General features: G+C 42.8%; 1 protein-coding gene across 1 annotated transcript in view; it reads right to left on the bottom strand.

Moving 5' to 3' along the window:
- The window catches only part of LOC134204760 (zinc finger protein 700-like), a 51,688-nt gene extending 31,828 nt beyond the window's left edge, over positions 1-19,860 (bottom strand). The window contains exon 1 of the mRNA XM_062679571.1: positions 19,636-19,860. Within this exon, the coding sequence (XP_062535555.1) occupies positions 19,636-19,860 (225 nt within the window). The remainder of the gene's footprint in view (positions 1-19,635) is intronic.
- Positions 19,861-25,613: the final 5,753 nt, after the last annotated feature.

The raw sequence follows: 25,613 nt of genomic DNA, 5'->3' as shown, positions 1-25,613 counted from the left end.
GTACAGTTGCTCCGTCTCTTCACGGTCTCGATCTTCTTGCTGACGCTTTTTCCTCCGGAAAGTCGAGTTTTGTCTGTTTCGCGCCCGTTTATAACATGCCTCGTTTGCCCTCGTACGGTGTTGCAGCAATCTTTCCCATGCTGCATTCTTCTCTTCTACTAACTGCTCACATTCGCCGTCATACCAGTCGTTTCTCTGGTACGGGGGCACCGTGCCAAGTGCAGCGGTTGCGGTGCTACCAATGGCGGATCGAATATCTCTCTACCCATCTTCAAGAGACGCTGCGCCTAGTTGCTCTTCCGTTGGGAGTGCCACTTCCAGCTGCTGTGCGTATTCTTGGGCTAGTCCATCTTGTAGCCTACCGTCTTGTAAGTCGCGGCGTGTTGTACACCGTCGAGAGTTTTGAGCGCAGGCATACTGCAACGAGGTAGTGGTCGGATTCAATATTCGCACTGCAGTAAGTGCGGACGTTCGTGATGCCGGAGAAGAATTTACCGTCGACTAGAACGTGGTCGATTTGGTTTTCCGTTTCTTGGTTAGGTGATTTCCGTGGTGGTCATGAATACGTGGAAGTTTGGAAATCTGTATGCAATTCAGAAGAAAATTTCCGAGCAAATCCAAAAACATTTCCATGAAAATATGGGAAGAAAATTCTGGGAGCTTCGAAAGAATTTGTTGTGGATATTTAAAGAACTTCTCGTGCAAATTTTTGAAGAACTTTCCATGGAATCTTAGAGGAAATTTGAAGGAAATGTACAAAATGTACTTTCTTATGGGAGTTCGAAAGAAGTTGTGATCTTTACGTAGACACAGATTTTCTCGAACACAGTCTGCTACTGATGACAACATAATTTAATTAGCCGTAACTAATTAATTGGCCCTTAAAGTGTCTAATAAATCTTTTAGTTCATGGCGCCATTTGCTGAACTTTTCAAAGCCAAGGAACGACATTTTTTTTTTTTAAGCTTTTCAAGGAATGGATCAGGAATCAGTTTAACCTGCGGAAGAGCAAGATCCAAATGACTTAATTTGGTGTGGTGGCACACTATTTTTAAAACCACTTATTTTTACACCCAATCCCACCGTGCACCGAAGCGGACTACCTGTTAGGTACCCAGAATCGCGCCACACACCACACTGACGGAGAAGAAATGTGGTTTAGCACATCGTGTAGTATAGGTTGGGGAGCTTCCTCCGTTCGCCATTGAAGGGGTTCTCAGACCGCAAGCAGCATCCATCCACCTTGCCGGGCGACGAGCGCTGCATTGTGCAAAAGAAAGTCCTCCTCCTTCTCCTCCGTTAGATGCGAACCTGTGTGCCTTCTCGGCACACGACGATGATGCTGATGCTGGATGGTGGGAAGATGCTACTGTCGATATATAAAACTGAGCAGCTAGATCTGATTATTGGATTATGGTTTAAAGCTGATGGTATTCAGCGCACTTTTGAGGTTTCGCCGAGTGTTTAGCGGAGGTATATTTATGGCTTTGCTTAGGGATTTATAACAAGGAGGAGCATTTTATCGACTCTTATTCACGTTTAAGTTGAAGCGGGATTATATCATGGTGATGGATTTTCAGTTTTGGGTGATTTAAGGGAACTAATAAATGAAAGCACCTTCCACTTGGATTATGGATTGATTGAACTACGATAAAAGAAAATATCTCTTTGTGGAGTGCATAATTGCTGAAATTGAAAACCAGTTTCAATTTTCCCGAAAAAGTATGGACAGGATCAGATTGTTTAGCTTATAATCTGTAAAAAGCCTAATGGTTTTTTAAGCAGCATTTCTCTAATTACCTTATTATCGAGTAGTTTCCTCAATAAATGTTAATTAAATTCTCTGCAGCTTACGCCTGTAAGCGTTCCAGTACCTAGTAATTATAGATAGTAAAACAGGCTCTATCTTTAAAACTGAAAATAATTCAAAATAGTTGCTTGCGCTCTATAAAACTTTTTTAGTTTTAGAATAGTTTAATTTGATAAGCTGAAATATTTTTGTTCATTTTTTTCCATACCCAATAGTTTTGGTCATTACTCTAGAATCCTCAGATTTCGTCAGATTTTCCTAGCTTGGAAAAACTCCTCCAAATCAGCGTACAATTCACTCATACTGCTAGTACAAACATCGCCTGTCACACCGGTATGGCTAACCATAAATCCCGATCCAGTAGGTTATAACTTTAGTGGGTGCCATAAAATATTACCACCCCGTAAAACCCCCTTCTCGGGAGAATCGTCCTTTGCACACACAGTCATCACCGACGGAAATCATCGACGTCATTAGAACGCTGTTCGTCCCTGCCGTCCTGCCGCAATGACCTCAGGCACATATCACCGTGATCGTCGTCGGTTGCCATCATCGTTATAATAACGCCCGAAAAAGGCAAAACAACCATCATCGGTCACATCTTGCTGGGGGTTTTCCCCGCAATAAAAAGCAACAGTCCTTTTCAACGACCACTCTCCGTACACCTTCCATTTCCATACATACGTGTGTGGGGTGGATCCATACCTTAGGGCTATCGGGAAACCTGTTAGCATTCGAACCTCTCTGTTTTACAGGCCACGAGAAGGATTCGTGTACTCGCCTGGGCAGAGCCGAATTTTAGGCGGAGGTGCACATCAAACGATCGTTGGGGAAGATCAAATTAAATCCACGCAATCCTCGGAAATTCCCGCTTTCCATAAAATATTTCTAAACCTCTGTTCTAGAATCTGTTGCGCAAATCCGACCCTGCTTACGCGAAAGAGTGGCCAGGTGATGGAACAAAACGAGGTACAAACGACCACCCTGCGCCACCAAAAAGAGGGACGACAACGACGTCGAAAAGCACGATGACTGCAGTGCCATTTACGATTATGTTATAACAATAATAATAATTATGAAAGCGAAAATATTTTAACGACAAAATTTCACCGCAAAACTATTTCATGACTGCTCGATTTCCTCGCTCGCACCTCGTTGAGGAATGCCCCGGGTTGGGCACAGCCAAGTTAGCGCGGAGCTCCCTTCAATGGCCCATTCATTTCGGAATCCCAAAACATTTCATTTGGCTCAGGTTTCGTTTTATGGATTTAAATTGCATCACCCCTTTCACTGCCACCGCCATCGCCGCCCTTTCTACCGTTTGGGCTTGCAGTTTGAAACCGGTGGAAAAAATATCAGGGATTGTAATTCTTTCGCCTCGCTGCGGTTGGCACCGAATCAGCGGGTTTTATATTTCAATTGCAAAACTGACTCGGCCCCTTCCCACCCAGCAACGAACGTCTCCTCCCGCTCAATGTTGACCCTAAACTATGAAGCAAGAGCACGTGCTTTCACCACTGCTGGGACGGTAGGCACACCAGCAAAAAAACAGAAAAAAAACACAGGTGAGCTTTCTTATTTATGGATTTGTCAAAGCCACTACATAGCACGGGTTTACGAGCGGCAAGCGCCAGGTCGAGCAGCGCGCGGGGTGAGTTGTTTTCCTTTTCCGCTTGAATGAATTTCTGGGCTGCTCCAGCGGCACCCATATGGAAAATGGACAGCGGCGGCGGACTCGGCCGCGGCAGGAGACAGGCAGGGAAAACTTTTCCCAAATGAGGCCGCGAGAGGAGCTTTCTTCGGATTCCAAATATTGTTGTTTTCGGTGCGGCTTATGACGATGCGGCGACGAAGACGACAACGACGACGACCAGGTCCTTGGAGTTACGAGCCGGCAGATGAATTTACGATTCGGGTGCTGCTGGTGGTAGGAAACTTTTCAGTCGTATTTAAATTGCTTTATTATCCCACATTATTATAAACATTGAGGTTTTATGACCTATTCCATCATTTGTGAATGTAATAATCTTTGGGTTGCGTTTTCTGGCTTTTGTATGGTTTGAGGGTGGGGGTAGCCTTTCATGATTGTGGATTGTAAAGTTTACCGGCTGAGAAATGTCTTTGAAGTGAATGATTCGAAAGCAAACCACTCGGTGATTAAAGCTAAAACAAATTGAAAAGCAATGATGTACTGCAAATTGTTTCATTATTTGAAAGCGCGTGGAATAATCTGAGTGCAATCTATGAAAGAGTGATACAAAATAAAATTGATAGATGTCAAATATATTTAAGTATTAAAAATGAAGACTCAACTCCCATAGAAAGATTTCCAAAACGGATTAAATAGGGTAAATGCGTGGACTGTTCAATTAGAACTGTGTGACGGGGAAAAAATGTGATTCTATTGACAAGTGATTTTCCTTCCGAATTGAAATCGAACTGGCAATGATACCTCCGTGTATTTTTGCTTCTAATCTTCTTCTTCGGAATTCGACTTCGAGTATGCCTCAAATTCTGTAATTCAATCCCCAAGTTAACTTGGCAATTCTGAAGAATCAACAACAACAGCATTCCACATTCCACACCGCCCAGGGATCCTGCCAATGGAAACTGAACTGCCGCAGTAAGTCAATCTCGATTTTTCTCCCTCCATCCCCAGAGCGTGAATCTCCTCACAAACAGCCTGTTTGTCATCGAATCATCTTTCCTGTCACCACTCATCGCTCCATTTAGACCCTCCCCCCCTCCAACGCTGCCACTTCCATACCCAGCCGAGAGCTCCTCTCGGCGAGGATCAAATTGTCATTGAAAATATCCATTAATTCAGAACGCTCATCGCGCCGATGGTGGTCGTTCGTTCGGTTGCTTTCCCTATACCGTCATTTCGCGCAATACCGCATAGGACCACCGCACCGTCAAGATAATGCAGCTGGTCGGAATCCGCAACGGCACGGCACTCGAACGCACTTTTACCGGGTATTCAACCGCCGCACACCAATCCGCTCGCTCTGTTCTGGTGATGAGCTTGATGATGATGTTTTTGTCGCTTAAGCATTCCCAAGAAGATAAAGGAATTTGGACCCCGCTCCATCTCGCCCGAACGGAACGACCGACTGCTAACGAGATCCGACAAAGGACACGCATCGTCCCCTTATGTGGTGTGATGGCTTGAGTTTCCCACCCCCACGCGAACTCGCACTCACGCTCGCGCGCTGTAGGTGGTATCGATTCCAAACAGGAGGAAAAAAAACCGAAACGACTACGGCCCGTTGTTGCTGCGATGATAGTCGTCGATCGTAAATGTGCTGCCGCTGCTTCGCATAGACAACATGCGGGATAAATTTCGTTATCGTCGATTTTTCTTTTTTTCTGACTCGTTTTCCCGCACGCTAAACGATTGATGAGCTACTGGTTGCCAAAGACGGTTTATTGGTTCTCGGTCGACCGACCGACCGTCCGACCTCCCTACTGACTGGAAGGAGGACGTTAAGTGAGATTATGGTTTTTCGCACTTGCCGTAGCGGGAAAACGACGGCGACGTCGACGTTGGTGGTCAGGAAGAAAGAAAGCCCAAACCCCACTGCGGCGAGGCTGTGTGGGAGGAAATAAGAAAAGTGCTCGTTTTCACTCTCGTTTAGGTGGCTACCCTTCTTTATTCTGGTTCGGTTCGTGGCGTCCAGGCCCGTTGATGATGGGCCTTTGTGGTAATGATCGAATTAGATGCAATTTAAGCAGGTCATAAACACCTACTCTGCCGGAGCTGCTGGGCCTTGGAGGTGTAGATGTGTTTTGCCGGTTGTTCTGCGTGGGCTTATCGATGTGTTCCAGTAAATTCTCGACGTCGATAGGGCCCCGTAATGATGCTTGCCAGCAACGATTTTCTGTGTTCAAATAAAATACATTGCTTGGAGGCGTACGTTATTGGCACGTAATAACGATAAGAGTGGCTTGGATATCATCGCACCTCCAAATGATCAGTGTTGGACAGAATAAATAAGCTGATCATTTTTATCGTGAAGAAGTGGTTCGCCGAAGAAAAAGCACCCGTATCTAGGGATTGCCTAACCTAAGCACTTGTACATCCTGAAGGTCTAGGTACCTCGACTTCCTGTATGAATTATTTAACTTTTTTTTCTGAGAATTCTTTCAAGCGTTCAGAAGAAAGATCTAAACCTCTTTCAAGAATCAATATAGCATTTAGGTATATGTCTTACTACTTTTATAATAGAACTTCCCCGACATCTATTTTTTTTACTTTATAAGTGAAAATTAAAAAAAAATCATCCTTATCTTCTCCATCATTTTTCTGCCTTTTACTTGGTGGCGTAGGCTCCATGAAGCGGTCAACTGATATCTAGCCCGGCAACAGGTTGAGGCGAATGCTGAAAGTGGAGATTGGAGATTTTCAAATCTGCCTTTTGCATCACTCAGGGTGATTATCTTTAGCTTTGAGCAGGTCATTTTGAAAAACCATCCAGAAATTCCATCCAAAAGTCGTCTAGAAATTCCATGATGAGTCGCTCTACATCGACATCGCTATACGTATTAAGCAGGAGTTGTTTCAAGATTGCCATACAGAACTACGTCTGAAAATCACAGAACTCCTTTAGTAACAAATCTAGTATTCAAGCAGAAGTTCTAGGCATGATTAACTACAGAGTTTCTCCGGTTTGCATTATCCAAATTGTCAAGGTTTCTGTTAAAATTTATTTATTTGTATTGTAAGCTCCTCCCGAATCTTCAGATTATTTTCAATTATTTCCAAGAGAATTTCGTAAAAAAAATAAAGTTTTTCCCATGGAAAAACTGTCAAAACGTACGCAAACGTATCTATTCTGTTCAGCTCGCAAGAGTTTTTTTATCTGGATTATTATTCTGTAACGGTTTACGTCGGCTTTAGTATCAGCGCACAGCTTAAGCGCCACTTCCGTTAAGGAAGGCTGTGGCCGCAAGGAAGATTGCCAGCTCAAGACTCTTTTCTACGGGCGGGTTTTAATTCGCTCAAACGCTCACGCTCATTCAGCGGTGTCCACAAACAGGAGTCTAGAAGAAATCCCAGGTTATCGGCACCAAAAAAATCAAAAATTCCGAATTCAAAATATTCAAATAGGTTAAAACTAGAAACCATATTTCAATCAAAAAAGATCGTAATTACAAGAAAATAATGCCGGCCACTTCATTTTGTACAGACTATATTGCAATTTTCTGGCCGAAGTCCCGGGACGATCTTATGTCATTAAAGCTACTTATTTTAACATTAGTTTTACTTATTCTAGGTTTAGATAATAACGGGTGGATCTGACCTTAACGTAGCTCGATCCCGTGGTGTAGCACGATCGGCAATGTAGCAATGGATCTAGTGTTGAGGCGCTCGGACACTCGAGACAACGTGGCGACAAACTTTCTACTAGCGGCTTGACGGTGACTCGACGACGAAAGCTTGTATTGCGACCTTTGTCACGTTAAGGTTCCCCCAAACACACGCGACGCGACAGTTGCGACGCGATTCTATCGCTTGGCGACAGCGATTCTGTCGCCGTTGGTATGGAAGCGTCAATATAACATGGCCTGCAGCGACCCAACGATAGAATCGCAGCGACTAGCTGCCGCCGTCGCGGCGGTGAAATCGCTTAGGTCTGGGGGAGCCTTTAGATGGTGTCGTCAGGCTACTACCTTCGTGAACGACGACGCCGAGAGTTAGCTGGCGATGTTAACGAATACAGCGGTACGACTGGTCTAACGACGGTGGACTCACATACGATGGCACTCTTGTGGCGTCTTTCACTTTGAGGAGCTAACAGTCTTGTCGTATTTTCGGGCGTCGCGACGACTAGTTGAGTGTGACAGTACACGGTTCGTGTGACCCGCGGCCTCTTACCGTTACGCTGATAACGGAGCGTAGTCGAGTGGAAGTTCTCGCTATTTTACCGGGGTAAAGATGTCCCCGCTCATGGAGATCTACAGAAATAGCGTAATGATTTTCCGAGGGGCGCAATTCAATTTTCCGAGCTAGGAGTAGCTCCCGTATTGTTGTCCAACCCGAACCAAAGACCCACGTTGACGCAGGTCTACTTGATTCCACCACTTTCTTCGCGTGATTTATACTGTGGATAAAAGCAGAACAATTTTCTTAAGCCCTTCTGAATTAAGCCAGATCTTGCTCCCTGGCTTTCCTGTTTCAGTTTCTTTTTATCACAGCGACTTTAACAATGGGTTTTGAAACCTTTTTGCTAATATTGATTATAATTTACTTGGCGTCTTCTAACTTGCACTTGAAACGCACTACCTCATGCAACAACGATCTCCACTGATATAAAATGGACCTCTTTTGTGGCCTATCGCGCGATATTTCTAACAATAGAACTCTTGATTCCTTTCTACCGTTTACCCATACCAAGCAACCCGTGTAATGGGAGGTTTGGGATGAATTTTCCCAACACTCAAATTTGTAACTATTCGCCGAATGAGCAGGTCACGGAGCTTTGCTGAGAAACGTCACGCGAGCGTCACAATCTCCTTCACATTTAGATGGCACTATCAGTCCGTTTGCTGGTGATGTCGCCAGTTAAGGTTACAACTCAATTATGCAATTGAACGTTACAAATATAAAATCCTTCAGAAGTTTTAAAATGTTTTTCTAATAATCAAGTATCAAGCTCCTCATTTCTTGCATGAAATCATCTTCTTGCAGTCTCATTTCTGTAGGAGTTGTTCCCCATTCCTTTTGGACAAATCCAAGATATCTCTGAATTTTCTTCGAGTAATACACCCGATAATCTTTACAGAAATTCTCAGAAAATTCTTACAGAAAAACTTCGTAGATAGTAGTATGCCGATCTCATATGCAGAAGTTTCAAAATTTACATTTGCATTTTTTCCCTCGCTTCAAAATCATTTCGGCTGGTTCGGGCTACGGCACCAGAAAAATTAACCATAGTTCTTCCGTATTTGATAAAATCGGTAGGATCGGATTCCGTAGGTCATGTTGTGCTATGAAAAACTTGTGCGCATCGATTAATGGCCACGGATTTATAAGAATCAGTGGTCAAGATCTGCGGGTAATGATAAAGCATAGTCCAAAACTAAGTTCATTAAGAATATGTTATGTTTTCTGAACCATTATATTTAAATGGGATGCAAATTATATGGGCATCTTCTTTTATTTGCATAGAGATGTGTTATGAAGCAAATTACTCTTGAAGTGAGCTGCCAGTAAACATGAGACACATGCATTATGACCGATGGGTTAAGCAATTTTACGTGTCCTATCACAAAACCTTTCCCTACCTCTCAACCAGCCTCGGCTCTTGTCTCCAATGAACACTAAGCTGCGAGGCGGCTCTGTCCCAGTGTGAGGATGTAATGACAATAAGAGAATTTTAGTTTCTATACTATTAAACTTTACCCTACAATTTTCGCAAAGTTTTTTAATAACACTGCACAGTATGCCTAGCCGCTTTTATGTTTGAACCAGGCATTGAAAAAAAAAACAGATTATGAGTAAAAATCAACTAAGTTCACGCCAACTTGATGCTCTACTGTGGCCTAAACGATGAAGCTTTCTAGATCGTTGAAATTTGGCGTTCGTTGATTCAAAGTTTAAAGTTCCTCATCGCTCACCATTGGGAGACGGGGAAGTGCCGTTTTGCCGAATACCGTTCGGTGGAATGCTATTTGGCCGAAGACCACTAGGTCGAAAGTTGTTTGGCCGAATATACCATTTGGCCGAACAGACCATTAGGCCGAAAGTCATTTGGCTATTGGATCAGTTGACCGAAAGGGTCGTTTGGCGGATAGTATATTCAAATTAGACATTTGATTGAATAAGTCATTTGAAAAGTGAGAAATTAGGAGTAAGAAGAGAGACTCATTTATCACTTCTCACTGTAAAAAGTGAAAAGCGCAAAGTGAGTAGTGAGACGTCTCACTACTCACTTCGCACTCCTCTTTTTTACAGTGAGAAGTGATAAATGAAGAGTGAGAAGTCTCACTTCTCACTCCTCATTTATCACTTTTCACCTGATCTATTGTGCCAAATGTTTTATACACACTTAGCTCATTTTACAGTATTCGGTAAATTTTACCGAAATCTCAACAGCAGAACTGTTCGGTAAATTTTTTTACAAATTTTTTGTAATTTTTTCCATTGCTCAACTGTCAAAATCACCGAAAATCAGTAAAATTATTTACCGAACAGTTCTGCTGTTGAGATTTCGGTAAAAATTTACCGAATTCGGCGATTTATTTTAAGTGTGTACGAGCAAACGTCCTATTCGAGCAAAGGTCGTATTCGGCCGAATGTCGTATTCGGCCTAATGACCTTTTCGGCGATATGACCTATTCGGCCATATGACGTATTCGGCCGGATGAGCCTTTCGGCCAAATGACCTATTCGGCCGGATGAGCTTTTCGGCCAAATGACCTATTCGGCCGGATGACCCTTCCGGTCAAATAACTTTCGGCCAGATGGCTAATGGTTTGTTCGACCTAGTGGCATTCAGCCAAATGGCTTTCGGTCGAATGGGTTTCGGTCAAACGATCCTTCCCCATGGGAGACAACTGAGCGAAGCAAATCACTTGGTAACCTAACAATGAGCGTTGTTACCACACGCTGTTAGAAAAATCCTTTCAGACATTAGGAAAATTAAGTCCGCTATGAGTACTGCATGGGAGTCTTATTTGATACTTTCTCTCCTGCATCCCAGCAACTTGAAAGCAGAGTGCATAAAGAAGAATATCTGGTTTTGCAATGAAAGTGACCCAGGGCGTTGAGTTTTGCCAAAAACTGTTGATCTTTATCGAAGAAATCGAAAGATTTAGTGCTAATTTGTTCAAAAACAGTTTTTTTGTTGTTTTCTCGAAATAGTGTAAAATGAATATATGCAGTTTCTCAAGGTTCTTAAGATTGTTCAAGACCCCTCCCCCCTTTGGAAAAGGGGGCTCCCATAGAAATGAAACAGAAATTTCTGCATAATTTGAAAACTAATTAGAGAATAAATCAATTTTAGACGAATGTTGGTTCGTCGGGTCTGCTAGTAAATCAATAAAAAGCATATATCGATCTCTTTTTATCGTTTTCATTCAACTGGTTCAAAATTTACAATCGTAATTGTTACTGCGAGATGTAGCATCCTTTATCACACCGAACCATTAAATCATTACCAAACTTTCACAATTTGCTGCGTTGATAAAACGAAACTATCGACGACGAGAAATTATCGCGTTAAACCTCTATTAAAAGTTTTATGAAGTATGCTTCCAAAGGAGAATGATAATAAAGCTGCTTGTGATGTTACCAAGGATTTAAAAAAAATAGTAGTGGATTTTTTGAAATTAAGTCAGAAAACACTGTTTAAAAAAATATGAATAACTTACGAATGGGCAGATGGCGGCAGCTGAAATTTTGTCTGAACATAGTTGAAACTTATATGTTTGATATCGGGAAGAAAAAAAGTGGAGACATGTGGAGCTTTTTGTCTGTGATTTTTCCAAATTTGGTATAAATATGCATTGAAAATCAACATATTACAGAAATTCCGAATGAAACGTATGTACGATATCTCCGAATTCTGCAATATTGGGTAGACTTGTATTTTTGTTCCGTTACTAGAAAAGTGATCTTAAACATCAATGAATTTGAAAAATCATTTCTTTTAGCATTTTTCGAAATCAAATCAATTTTTTTCAATTTTACACATTGTTTTGTAAAAAAAAAGAAATATTGAGCAATCCGTTTTGAAGCACGTTTTGAAAATACATTTTTTGAGAGATACATTTTTTTCAGTCTTTGATAACAAACACCGGTACACAATTCATATCGGGACCGCTTTGCGATTTGGGCGTAACTTATTTTGTAAACAATCATTGGAAGGCGAATTCCTGCTAAAACAAGCATTTCATGAGGAAACCACGGTATGGATCCGATAGATTAAGCTTTCCTCTACCAGATAAGGGAATTAGTTTAGGATGAAAACGCTTGCCGGAATTCATGCAGCAATGTTTGTTTACAAAATAAGTTACGCCCAAATCGCAAATCAGTCCCGATATATCACACGAATATGGAGACGCATGGATGCCCACCAAGTTGTTTGTATGGCGAATCAATAACTTTATTTGGTGAAAATACTATCTCCAGAATGGCTTATTCGGGCAATATGTGAAGTTAGGAGATTAAATTTCATGACTATAGATTGAAAATCGGACCAGTATTTCGATAGTTAGGCTAAATAACTGATTTTTGGAAACACTGATTTTTTAAATCACCCTATCCGAAATTAGTCACCCTAGTGCCGGAACAAAAAAGCAAGTCTAATAATTTTCGGAAAGATACGATTCTACCATATATTGCAGGAATTAGGAGATATCGTACATACGTTTCATTCGGAATTTCTGTAATGTAATATGTTGATTTTCAATGCATATTAATACCAAATTTGGAACAATCGCAGACAAAAAGCTCCAGATGTCTCCTCTTTTTTTTTTTCTTCCCGATATCAAAGATAAAAGTTTGAATTATGATCAGACAAAATTTCAGCTGCCGTGATATACCGATTCGTAAGTTATTCATACTTTTATAAACAGTGTTTTTTATTTAATTTTAATAAATCCACTAATAAAGCTTTTAAAAATCTTGGTTACTCCTCACGATCAGCGTTATTATTATTCTCCTTTGAAAGCATACCTCAAAAAACTTTTGCTACGCGAAAAAAAATAAGAAGCTGTTTTCAAGGAAATAACGTACAGCGCCATCTACAAAGGTTTTGGAGCATAGGTATCTATGGAGCATAAGTCCAAAATGTCAAAACAAATAACTTTGAAGCAGACATTTTTGCTCTATCTCGTTTCTATCAAAAGATAACGCTTATCTAGGTAAGTTTTAACTTATCGAAATTAATTTATTGGCTTTTTTCGGTGATAATTATACTACTCAAAGCGAAAGGGAGTAGATGAAAGTAATGAAGATACAGATTCGATTGACACCGCAAGCGAGCGGCAAGTGTGAAATGAATAGAAACTGAAGATTAGCAGAGGGCCATATGAGAGAACAAACATTGTTGAAATGTTCAATTGTGCTAGCACAATTGTTCAATTCAGCTAGCACAATTCGAATCAAAACCAACTATGTTCAATCAGTACTCTTTCAAGCAAATAAGTCCTGACCCATTTTGCCCAATTGATCTTTATGTAGCAAACATCAAGAACATTCAATAATTTACAACGTTAGGCAAAAGCTTCAGATTTCTTCTTCAAAGTTAATCACAATACACTGAAGTCTGTTTTACGCGGGGATACGTACCGCAAATGAAAACCTTGTGAAAACCTGCATTGATCCCCAAACTCGCGTTAGAATAGTGGCATAAAAACACGTAAAAAGCAACACCACACAATGTACAATTTTGAAATTATCCTGAATAAAAATTCCTAAAAATAAATAAATTGAAGAACTCTCATGAAAATGGAAAAAAAAATTCAAGTAGTATAGCTGCAAGAAATTTGAGATTTTCGTTGAGTTATTTTTAAATTAAATGATTAATTTGTCAAAGTCAATATTATGTTGCTCGATAAGGTAATGTAAATAAGGAATTCCAGCGTGACGATAAAACACTCGATATTCTCGAGTTATAATAATTTCAGGAGAAAAATGTTATTGTTACCTGTTTAAGCGAAGTAGAAATTCAAAGCTTCTGCGCGACGGAAGGTTGGTGAACATTTTCGATATTTATTACATTCAAGGTCAATTGGCGCAGAAAATACAGGATTTATATTTACGACTTTATGAATACATAATAATTTTTATTGGAGACAATTGGGGCAAAACGGTTTGTTTAATAATTTTCACAACATGTAAATGGCCTGTGTTATTTGTCATGCATATCCCGGCTGTACACACCCAGAATTAGTTTTTAAATGTAGCGTCAAGCTTGTATTGCTTTGAAGTAGAGCAGAAAATGGGTCAATACTGGGTGAAGTGGGAAATTGACCACTTCCAGTTGTTTCCAGCCAATGAAACCCCCTCCAAATGATTTATCTGACGGTTTCTCTCCAGAAACTCATTTTTTCGATTATCTAAAATTGGTAGACATCCGGTAAACATCCGTGGGGAAGGGCCGTTTGGCCGAAATTCACTTCGCGCTTCTCACTTTTTACAGTGAGAAATGGAAAATAAATAGTGAGAAGTGAGACGTTTCACTTTTCATACCTCATTTCACTCTTTTCAAATGACCAATTCGGCTCAAATGACCTATTCGGCCAAATGGAGAAGGGTCGCTTGACCGAATACCGTTCGTGCGAAGGCAACTAGGCGAAAGTTGTTTATTCGAACAGACCATTAGGCCGAAAGTCATTTGGACTAGTAATCCATTTGGCTGATTTGGATATTTGGCCGATAGGACATTTGACCGAGAAGGACATTTTGCCGAATAGGACATTTGGCCAAACACGATATTTGGCCGAATACGACATTAGGAGTGTCTCCTGGAGTCCTTTCCAAGGCTTGAAAGCCTCTTTTCAAGAGCATCGGAAGCCTCCTTCCTAGAGGAGCGGAAGCCCTCTTTCAAGAGGCCCGGAAGCCTAATAGGTCATTTGGACGGATAGGTTTCGGCCAAACGACCCTTCCCCGCTTTTCTAATGGCTCTTCAGTAGTAAATAAGGGAATGGTCGTTTGGCCAAAAGTAGTTCGGTCGAAATTTACAGTTAGAAGTCAGAAATAAGGAGTGAGAAGCGAGACGCCTGCATTTTCACATTCATTATTATTCGGTCAATAACATTTACAATAGTATGAATGTCTACGAATCCTTTTGGGAGTTACAAAAAGCAATTTAATACAAGAAGTAACAAGAAGATCAATTATTCAATACCGCTAACGTTCCTTATGTTCATTTTCATATTCTTAGCATTTTTCCATAAATTTCCATTAGAAATCCTTCAAAAAGTGAATTTTATCGCACTTTTATTAGAATTTTTTTTCAAGATATTTTTTATGGAAAATTTTAAATTGTTACACAAAACACTCGTCTCTGAAAGTAAGCTTCATTCATGCATAGAGGTTTGGGTATTTATTGCGGTTTTTAGCTATCTACTTGAATTGCGTTGATTAGACTTTTAAAACTTATGTTCTCCAAACTTTAAAATCGTCGTCAATTCATAAAAGAAGGCCAATATGCAATAGGGAGATCAATATATTAAAAGAATTACACGATACAAATACTGAACAGACCAAAGTTGGATATTTTTCGAAACTGGACTGGTCTTGATCTTCATAGTCATCTGAACTTTATAATTGGGAAGTATGCCCTACTTTAAAGTATTTACAATCCAGCTTCTTCGAACTCTTCGTCGTACGTTTGTTACAATATCTGCTCTCCTTATCCCGGGAAGCTAAAATTCAACAGTTCCCGCTCCGTTCGATTTAATCTTCCCTTCCAAATCGGTTTCGCTTGCGGTCAATTTCCTCGCCATATTTTCCCGCATTCAATGCTTCCAATCGAATGAAAAACTACTATTGTCACACACATATTCGCCGACCAAAGCCATGAACAACTTCGCCTCGTTGCATCCATTGCGTCCATTTGCGCGCGCCAAACATTGCACAGTCAGTACCGGCACCACGGTCGGGAATCGAGCGCAAAAGACCCACTTCAAAAAGGCAATTGTGGTTTCATCATCGTGGTGGTGCCCATCCATGTCCGGCGACACTACCGCGCGCGCACCGTTGCGTTGTTGTCGGAGACAAAAACGCGACAAAAAAGCTGTGTATTCGACTAAAATAAAACATGCAGAGGGTTCGACCGTTGTTCGTCCGCCCACCGGCGGGCCTCGGAACGCTTGCTCCACATTCCGGGATCGCCTTTAGCTACGGTCTGGTGAACACGATTTTTACCACCGTGACACATCAATCCTGGTGCGCGCGCGCTCGCTCGGCTGGGGGTCCTGCAGTTGTACAACTTCTGCTGCCAGCCGCCGCCGACGACTAACGTGAAAACAACGCAAAAAAGTTGCACTTAACCGAGAAAAACTCTTTCATGTTCATTCCGATGGACCGAAGGACGAACAACAAGTAGCTTCCCGCTCTCCGCCGACCAAACGACCGTTCAACCCGATGTCTCCGGTCGAAAGGGCTTCCGGACGTGCTTGCGGTGTAATTTCTGGCCAGTGCGCTGAAAGTGATCACAGAAATAATTGCAGCAGCAGCAGCACAGCATGCAGAGAACGGACCACCTTTCCGTAATTCGGAAAAGACAACGAGCTTCAGGCTTGGAAGCTCGCTACCTACGTACCAAGCCCTCCGGTCATTGTTGTTGTCCCTCCTCGGTTGGGGTTGCTTTGGTTGCACATATTTGAACAAAACAGCAGCGGGATGTCGTCTGCCGAGCGGTCGTTCGATGTTCGTTTGGTTGTTTAACCGTTCTTGCTGAATCGATGGAGTTTTTAATGGAGGATAAATATGGAAATTGTGAATATTGGGAGGTTTGGTTTGGATTTGTTGGATGATTGTGGTAGGACGATTTTCCTCAAATGACAACAAGGTGACTTCGTGCTGAATTAGCTGAGATAAGTAGTTAGACTATCAAGAAGATGGTAGCTTAGAAATATTCATTAACTCTTAAAGCAGCTTTCAGCCTTGGCAGCCCTTGGCATCTTAGTATTCAGAAACAGGAAAAAAAATACTGTGACAGACAAATATCTGCATCCGATAAACCCGAAAAAGAATCACATTTCTATAAAGTACTTACGACTTTGTTCAATCAAGCCGGGTTCTTACCTGAAAAGAATATGAGAAAGATCTAATTAGAATCGTAATTACTTGGCAATCATATTAACGAAAAAGAGAGGGAAAAAATACAATCCAAATGGTGTAAAAGCTCGTTCACCCCGCAACAAGTTTGAGCCCACCTTTCAATCCCGGATTTTGGCCCAACAGACCGAGAAAAAAAAATCAACCCCAAGTAAACGAACGACGCCACCAAGGCATAATTCCCACTAATTCAACCGCAGCCGGTTCGTTTTCACTCACCCACCACCATTACTGGAGCTCGGTCGGTATCCATTTTTTTTTCCTCTCACTCTTTTCGCTCTATTATTTCGGATTCGATCGACCAACAATTCCGCCGCTGGGTATTCCCAGAAAACCTGGTGACGGTGGTAAGCTGTTGCTATTGCTCTTCCCGTCCCACTACCACCGCCGCCGCCACCGCACTGTTTGGCGCTGTTGATTGCTAATGAATGGTAATTTACGCTGACTACGGGCGAAATCCTGGCCTGCAAGAAAAACAGTCAGTCACCCACGCAGGAATGCCGAGCGTTCCGGTTTCAAAGGTGTGGAAGGAAATATTGCGGGAAATGTTGAGACGCTCGAAGTCAATGTGGGACATGTGTTGTACGAGCGATTGTTTTTCATCCTGTGTATGAGAATTTTATCAGAGCCAACCTGAGTATGATTGGATTTGGTGGATTATTTATAATACACGGCACAGCAAGAAAACTCTCAAGAACATTTCATCATAAGTGGGACACCCGTCGAAAGAAATTGAATACGAGTAGACGGTTTTTGTCAATGGTGAGACATTCAGATTTTCAACGGAAGACACTCCGCCAAATGATGAACGAAGTCATCATAAACTATTTTACTTCAGGAAGTAGTTCTTTAATCAAGTTAATCAAAATAACCATAACCATAAATAATTTTAATTTTCTACTAATACTTTGCAAACTTTCATACACACCTATACAAACACCAGAAACGTCAATCATTGTCCCATTAAAAATGTGATTCATTTTTAATGGTTTATAAACAAACCATCGGATTGTGCCAAAAACTGTGCTGGACAGCTTCCGCGCCGAATTCGGAACAGCTCCCGAACCGATGAAGACACCTTATAATGGGACGCCCCGGAAGGACGAAGCCAGCAAGACGGATGCTGCTGTTGCAGAGCCCGTTTGTTTGCTTTTAATATGTTTGTTGATGCAGCAGCAGCAGTTCCGTGTTCCACTTCATATTTCAGCCAAATTTCTTCTCCCCTAAATTGATTCAGGTTGGCCGGCCGGTGACGGTGGAAGGCGGCGGAGATCGGATCGGATAAACGTGGCAGCAAATTTTGCTCCAGCCGCTTTCCGTGGTAGGACGTCCTCATCGGCTAACACGCCAACCGATCGGCTTACCGAAGGTACTCTCCGCCGTAGTGCAACGTGGCTCGTTTTTTGGCTCCGGTTCAATTTTATTGAATTGTATTTTGATTAACAAGGATTTTGCCGCAGTTTGTGTGGCTGTCTGGCTGCATGTCACGGCTCTTTGCGTCCCCCTTCGTCGCACGTTCCCTTTGCCACCCAAACGCACAAACACGGTTTATGGCATCGAGGAGAAAAAAAGACTCCGGATTTATTTTCCCGAGCATCGCTTCTGTCTGTTTATGTGCTTGAATGGTTTGAAAAATTGGTGACAATAACGAGAAATTGAGCACGGTTGCATACATTGAGGCGAGCAGATGAAATGAAGAAAAAAAGCGAAATCATGCGGACATTTTGGCCGAGGCCGACTGCCAAATGGATCGAATGAATGGATGTTTGAGAGGCGGCTTGTTTTCTGGGGATTTTTTTACTGCATCGACGGTATTATTTACGACGAAAACAAGTGATTCCGAAACTGTTCAAGGTGCTGTGGCGATTGGTTCAAGATTTACAGCAATCTGCTGCAGAAGTTATTGGGATGAAGTTGTACGAACGGTTCCAATGAATATAAATTTGCTACGTCTCATCTTTTGGAAGCATTTTTGTTTTCCGGAATGGCCTCGTGGTTTTGCATTTGGTTTAAAATGGGACAGTCAATGCCGGTTGAATTATCGAATATTAAAGGATAACACGCTTAATGAATGTTTTATTTGCTACCAGATGGGATACTTCTTCATGGAAGAAATTTCGGAATGAATGATGACGCGCAGAGATATTTCCAATTATATTTTCCATAAAGTGAGACGCTCGAAAGAAACTTTGAAAATGTCTCAATAAAATATGTACATGGATTTAAAAAGGGGGACACCAATGTGGCGTCAAATTTCTGACATATATCTTTTTGAGACGAAGTGAAACATGCATAAGAATGGTCTGCCTTCACTCAAATTTGTAGCTTTTCCTTATGTGATAGCAATTGATTGATTTCAGTAAGGGCAATTAAAATTCAGTAATATCTTGGCATGGGGCGCAAACAGTGGCTTTGGAAACCTCCTGATACAAAAAAATGTTATCATAGCCTCTACATCTTCTTCAAAAATGTGTTGACATTCAACCCATGTCGAATACTTAGTTCAAGAATGAGATTCGAACGACATCTGCGGATATTCTTCTCTTTTGAGACTCTCAAGATAATCTGAATTTTTATCTAAATCTTTAAGTTTCTTTAAGAGAAGCTTCATCGAAGTCGTGAGACACCCGAGCAAAATGCAATGGAACAAAGTACCTATTGGAAATTTTACGTTATTTTTGACAAAATGTTATTAACCATTTTCTATGATATCAATTTAATTCAATTTTCCCTCATGCATCTGTCGATTGCTCAACAAATTTATTCCACTAAGTGGTTTGCATACTTTAGCAAAATAACATTTGAGCAACCAGAATTCCAAAGTGCTGAAGCAAACAAACACGCACTCATCCCTGCTGGAAACTTCCCATATCGAGAATTCTTTGCCATTTAAATCGATTCCATAAATTGTTGAAACTTTTCCACTTTAAAAATTCCAGCATTCTGCATGCATAAACGACTCGTTGCTTGAAGTGCCACTCCAACCCTTCAGTATAACGATTTGCGAAACTCAACCAAACCAAACCCATACCGACGACGTGCGTGCGTATGTGCCACACAAGTTGCCATCGTTGCCATCATCCTCATCGCTCCGCAGAGTCGGCACATAGCTAGTGGCAACAGCTGTTGCGCTCTTTTTCTCTAAACGGAACCGCATGGCTCCTCCTCGGCAAGCATCCGCCGCAGATTCCCGCAGGGCACGGTTGCTATTTACCACCCCCACCTTGAACTTTCCCCCGAAAACCCCATCACACATTCCCACGAGCTCCGACACTCGATTCCACCGTCATCGCCTGGCACTAGATCCAGATCCGGTGTGACATTAGGAAAAATGGGAATTTCACTTCCAGGTTCTCGCCGTCGTCGAGACGAGTGAAAAATTCAAATTATTCTTACTTCTTTCTGAGTCCTCGGTTCCCATCCTCTTTCTCCGGAGTCCAATTTACCCATCTCACCTGGATTTTTTTCTACCAATGCTGCTCCCGGTGAAGAGGGTGTGAGAGTTGAAGGTTCGCCCGAAACGATGAAACTAGATTTCCGGTTTTTCGCGTATGGGACACATACACAGCTTCGTTTGGCAACACAAAACAAATTCTCCTGTTGCTTCTCTTCGGGGTGGAATCCGCACCAGACTACGGCCGCCAGCCACCCACTCGAATGCCACGAGTGGCTCGGAACGCTAGTCAGTGGAGTCGGAGGAGAATTCTTTTGTAGATGTCGACGCTAGCTGTCGATGGTTGGCGGCGGCGACAACGACGACGACGATGGTGCCGGAATTCGGAGGAACCGGCCCCACCAAAGCAGCCAACTTGTTGAAAATTGAAATTTTGCGCTCCAAGTCGCCCAAGAGTCGTTGATGCTGGTAGATGTGGAATGGCGCGAGTTGGTTGTCCCGTTGGTAGTATAGAAATAGTGATAGAAGTTTTGCAGTCAAAGGGTGCAGCATTAGTGTTTGGAATGGGAACTTTTAAGAAGGAAATACAGTTCTCTGATAGTCTAAAGAAAAATTGTTTGATTATCGATTCCATTAAAACTTTTCAGCATTTTCAGAGATAGATGTTTACGAGTGTCCCATTCCGTGAAAATTATTGCAATTTGTTTCCAATTGTAACAATGTCAGTTTATTTGGATGTATTGAAAGATCGATTCAACGTACTGTGTTTTACCACAGCACTAATCTTCTACTATTTATCTACATATCATATGGCAATGATTACAAAAATACAGACATAATCATCACCCAGCAGGGATAAACAAATCATTTGTAATGCAAATTCCATCCCATTAAGCTGCTCACGTTTTCTCGCACAATAACCCTTTGACAACTGTCTCATTCAATCAATTTCAAAGCCCATCCTCCGGCAGTTTTAAGTTTTTCACACCCCTTCCGCGCACAGTTCGCATCCAATTCGAAAAACGAATCTAGCAAATTGATTCCGACTTGAAAAACGAACCGGCAGCGACGACGGTAATCCCCGTAGGCGTCGTCGGAGGCCGGCTCTCTATCGCAACGTCTAACTCGCCGATTCCCTTTGATCTCCTCGGCCCGACCCACATGTGTATCTGTACTACGCAGACGACGGCAGTTAGCTTCTACATGTACGATTCCACGTCACATTAATAATTCACAGTAATCGACGGTGAGACAGCCCAAACGTGAACGGCGTCGAAGCCTTTTCTCCTCCCAACTGACGACATTCGACGTATATTCGCTCCGGCTCGGTTCTGAGGTTCTGTATTTGTCGAGACCGTGGAACGAGAATTCACCATTCAAGTGCGAGGGTGAACATTGGAAAACAATCTGTTAATAGATCGGCAATCCTTTACCAGCAGCAGCCGGAAGGAAGCGGTTCCCCGTAGACAGTGCGTGAAATACGAGAAAGTAATCACAGATATGGGGCAATTTTATCCGATACAGTACCGGGGGATAGAATCAAAGACATGTTCGGTGGAGTTTTATGATCAAAAATGATAATTGCGTGAAGTCATTCCTTTGACGAAAATTAAAATACATGATCCAGATATTGCGACTCAAGTTCAACATTTGTGCTTAAGCAATAACACAACTCTACAATGGCTTACGGCTTTGGGACACTTTATCAAATAATATTTAATCGAATGACGTTTTGTTGAATGCCATGTTGTCGAAAGGACATTTAGTCAAAGAGACATTTGGCCGAAAGTTATTCTTTTTATGGATACTTTTTCTTTTACTTCATATTCGCCTTCAGTACACAATTTGACAAAATGAGTGAGCCTGAAATCCATGTCGATTTCTAATCAGTCTGATAGTAGTCCGGATAAATTGTAAAGTGTATTTATCAATATGACAAACAGTGTACTGCGGGCTTATATCATTATTTCAGTATAAGTAAACACCCGGTTGCTTTTGAACAAAACTCAGGTGATTTATAACTACGTATTTACTTCTAAACAAAGCTCCGCTATGTAAACTTCATGCGTAGAAGACTTGTATCGCACTTCTATGAGACCAAAAATCCTTTGAATCCCAGGACGCCGAACAAATCCTCGTGATTCAGACAACAGAAAACCCTTCCGTAGTCAATGAATGGTGCATAAAGAGATACGTCAGCCCTGAGTACCTCCACCTACAGCTGATCGACCTCGGGGGCCCTCTGGAACTTCGCGCTTCGGATCGCTGCTTCTTGAATAATACTGACTTTAACTTGAAGAAGCTGTTCTAAGTACTCGAACCAACATTTCATCTATCAAAGTCGGTGAGTAACTGACATGTCCACTACACCCTGATGTTGCGAGACATCACAGAGGAGGTGATATTCTCCGGTTATTGCGGCCTCATCGGCCAGTTAGTCCACCTATGCCTGCCTGTGTCGCTGCAGAAGCGTCTGACTCCCCTTTACAGAGATACATACCGTTGACGGGATTCGTATTTTACTGCTTTTGTTCTTCATCGCAGCCTTTGCTACTCCGCGCACCCCAATCTTCCGTCGGGTTGCATCAGTAACCCACTTTTTTCGCTGAGTGTGCAATTGTTCTCGCTGGTTTCGATAAAAGCATTCTTGATGACCGTCGACTGTTCCAAGATCTTCAATTTCAATGAACGATCTATTCAAAACTGGATCTTTCAGCCGGGCTGTGTTGCTTCATCGCCCAAGCCTCTCCTCTCGCCGTTATATCTGATCAATGCATAGTGGGGTCTTGCCAATTAGAAGCGATGTTTATTCCGGCCGTCTAGGAGGCTCCGTCCCTATCTTCGGCTCCTTGTCCATCTCCACATACTGCGTAAGAACCAGAACTACGAAATACTGGTCCCGGCAACTGAATACAGGAATAAGTCCTACGATGCTACCGATTGGACAGGCGAGTGCGGGTGGATTACCCAGCCGATGACGGGGAACAAACCGGAACGACTAATGATAATCGCCTCTTCCACGATACTTCAGGATGTGTGAGAAAGTAAGGACAGATCCTTGGAAAGACGCGACATGTCAGTCTCTCACTGATTCAACTGTTCAGCTAAAACGTTGGCTCAAAACATTTCTTCAAGTTTTGACGCCCGACCAACCATCAAAACATTGTCATGTGCGGCCAAGAGTGTGACGCATTACCCGCGTCAGCTTCAAATCCATCCGAAGCACGAATTACGAAGATCGTCCGCATGCCATCCGCGCAAATTCTGTATCAACCATTCTGAAATATCTGAGATACCACGGCTTTTCCGGTCGACTGGAGGCAAGGCATCTTAATGAAGTTTCCCAAAAAAGGGGATCTGATTGGATGCGACAACAGGCGGGTCATCATGTTACTGTACATTGAGTATGAGTATTATGACCGTGCATTTCGTAGTTGCAACTCCTTGATCGACCAGAACAATCGCAATTGCACAGGGAACCATTGGATGGAAGCATGGGATTTGCTCTCCAACCTCATTGTGCACAGTCCGAGAGCTCTAGTATTTTGGATGGCCGATAACGGCGCTGGCCACGTCCTCACGGTCATTGGGGATGGGAAGGAATTGATGATGCAGTCACTCGCCCACTGCAAGCCGAGAACACCTCTGCACTCGCCACCAGTTCCTGCGGAATTTTATTGGAATCTGGGGTTAGGTTTTATGGCATAGGTTCGACTTGGTTAACGGGCTGCCAATGTGATAGTAACGAACGGGTGGTGTATATTCTAATTGGATGCCGAGCTTTTTGACTCATTTCGAATTCTTACAGCTACCTGCTAGAACTAATCAAGTTGTAGGTATAGGGAAAGAAGATGGAAAACGGTATGAAAGCCTATTTCCAGTTCTAGCGATTTTACTTACTTATGGATCCTGTACACCTCCGGTGGTGCAAAGGGCCGACTTGAAAGATCTCCATCCTGAGCGATGCCCGGCTATCGCTTTAACCTGTTGCCAGGTTAGATTTCGGTCGACTTCTTTTATTTCTTTATTGAGGCTTCGCCGCCATGAGCCTCTGGGTCTGCCTCTGCTGCGATGTCCCGCTGGGTTCCAGTCTAATGCTTGCTTACAGATTTCGTTTCCGCCCCTACGTAGAGTGTGGCCGACCCAGCCCCACTTCCGATCCCGAATTTCTGTTGCTATCGGCCTCTGGTGACAACGACGATGGAGCTCGTTGTTTGAGATCCAGTTGTGAGGCCACCAGGCCCGAATTATATACCGCAGGCATCTGTTAATGAACACCTGCAGCCGTTGAGTGTTCTCCACTGATACACACCATGTTTCGCTAGCGTAGAACAGCACAGATTTCACGTTAGAGTTGAAAATTCGTATTTTGGTGCGTTCACTTATCTGCCTGTTTTTCCAGATATTTCTTAAACTCGCAAAGGCAGCCCTTGCTTTCTTGATCCGTGCGCCTATGTCGATCTTGGTACCGCCGTCTGACGCCATTTGGCTACCAAGATATTGGAAGCTTTCAACATTCTCCACTGGTTGCCCGGCTACTGTGAAACTGGAAGGAGTCACCGTGTTTACATCCAACGATTTGGTTTTGTTGACGTTGATGACTAAACCTGCCGAGGAGGAGCGATCGGCAAGGTCGTTGAGCTTACTCTGCATATCAGAGCGCCGTTGCGCAAGTAGTGCAACGTCATCCGCCAATTCGAAGTCGTTTAGGTGCTCCATGATTATAGGCTGCCATAACAGCCCGCGGTTTGGTTCACGGTCAATCGCATCTACCAGAATCTCATCGATTACGATGAGGAACAGTAACGGTGATAGAATACATCCTTGCCTCACACCAGCTACGACCCGGATAGGGTCGGACAGGACCCCATTGTGCAGCACTCTACACGAAAAGGCCTCGTACTGTGCTTCGATGAGGCCGATGATTTTCTCAGGAACCCCCTTGCGTCTCAGGGCGCCCCACATATTCTCGTGATTGAGACGGTCGAAAGCTTTTCGTAGTCAATGAATACCAAGTAAAGGGACTCTTGGAATTCGTTGACCTGCTCCAAAATGATGCGGAGCGTGACAATATGGTCCACACAGGATCTTCCGGCACGGAATCCGGCTTGCTGCCGCCGGAGAGTCGCATCGATTTTCTCCTGAATCCGGGCTAGGATAATTTTGCACAGAACTTTGAGAACGGTACACAGCAACATAATGCCTCGCCAGTTATCGCATACAGTCAGGTCACCCTTTTTGGGCACCTTCACTAAGATACCTTGCATCCAGTCGACCGGGAAAGTTGCGGTGTCCCAGATATTACGAAATAAACGATGCAGTAGTTGAGCGGATGTCATGGGGTCAGCTTTGAGCATCTCGGCTGATATGCGGTCGACCCCTGGGGCTTTATTCGATTTCATGCTTTGGATGGCTGTTTGAATCTCTAGCAGTGATGGAGCTTCGGTATTGACACGTGTTATACGTCGGATCCTAGGGAGATCATGCCGAGGTGGTGATGGCCTGGTTGGCACTTGAAAAAGTTGTTCGAAGTGCTCGAACCAGCGTTTCAGCTGGTCAGTTGGGTCGGTCAATAACTGATCATTCGCGTCTTTCACAGGCATCGTTGCATTCAT

This window comes from Armigeres subalbatus, unplaced genomic scaffold, assembly GCF_024139115.2.
Source record: "Armigeres subalbatus isolate Guangzhou_Male unplaced genomic scaffold, GZ_Asu_2 Contig86, whole genome shotgun sequence".
Lineage (NCBI taxonomy): Eukaryota > Metazoa > Arthropoda > Insecta > Diptera > Culicidae > Armigeres > Armigeres subalbatus.
The sequence above is the reverse complement of the archived record's forward strand: the minus strand, read 5'-3'. Positions and strand labels throughout refer to the sequence as shown.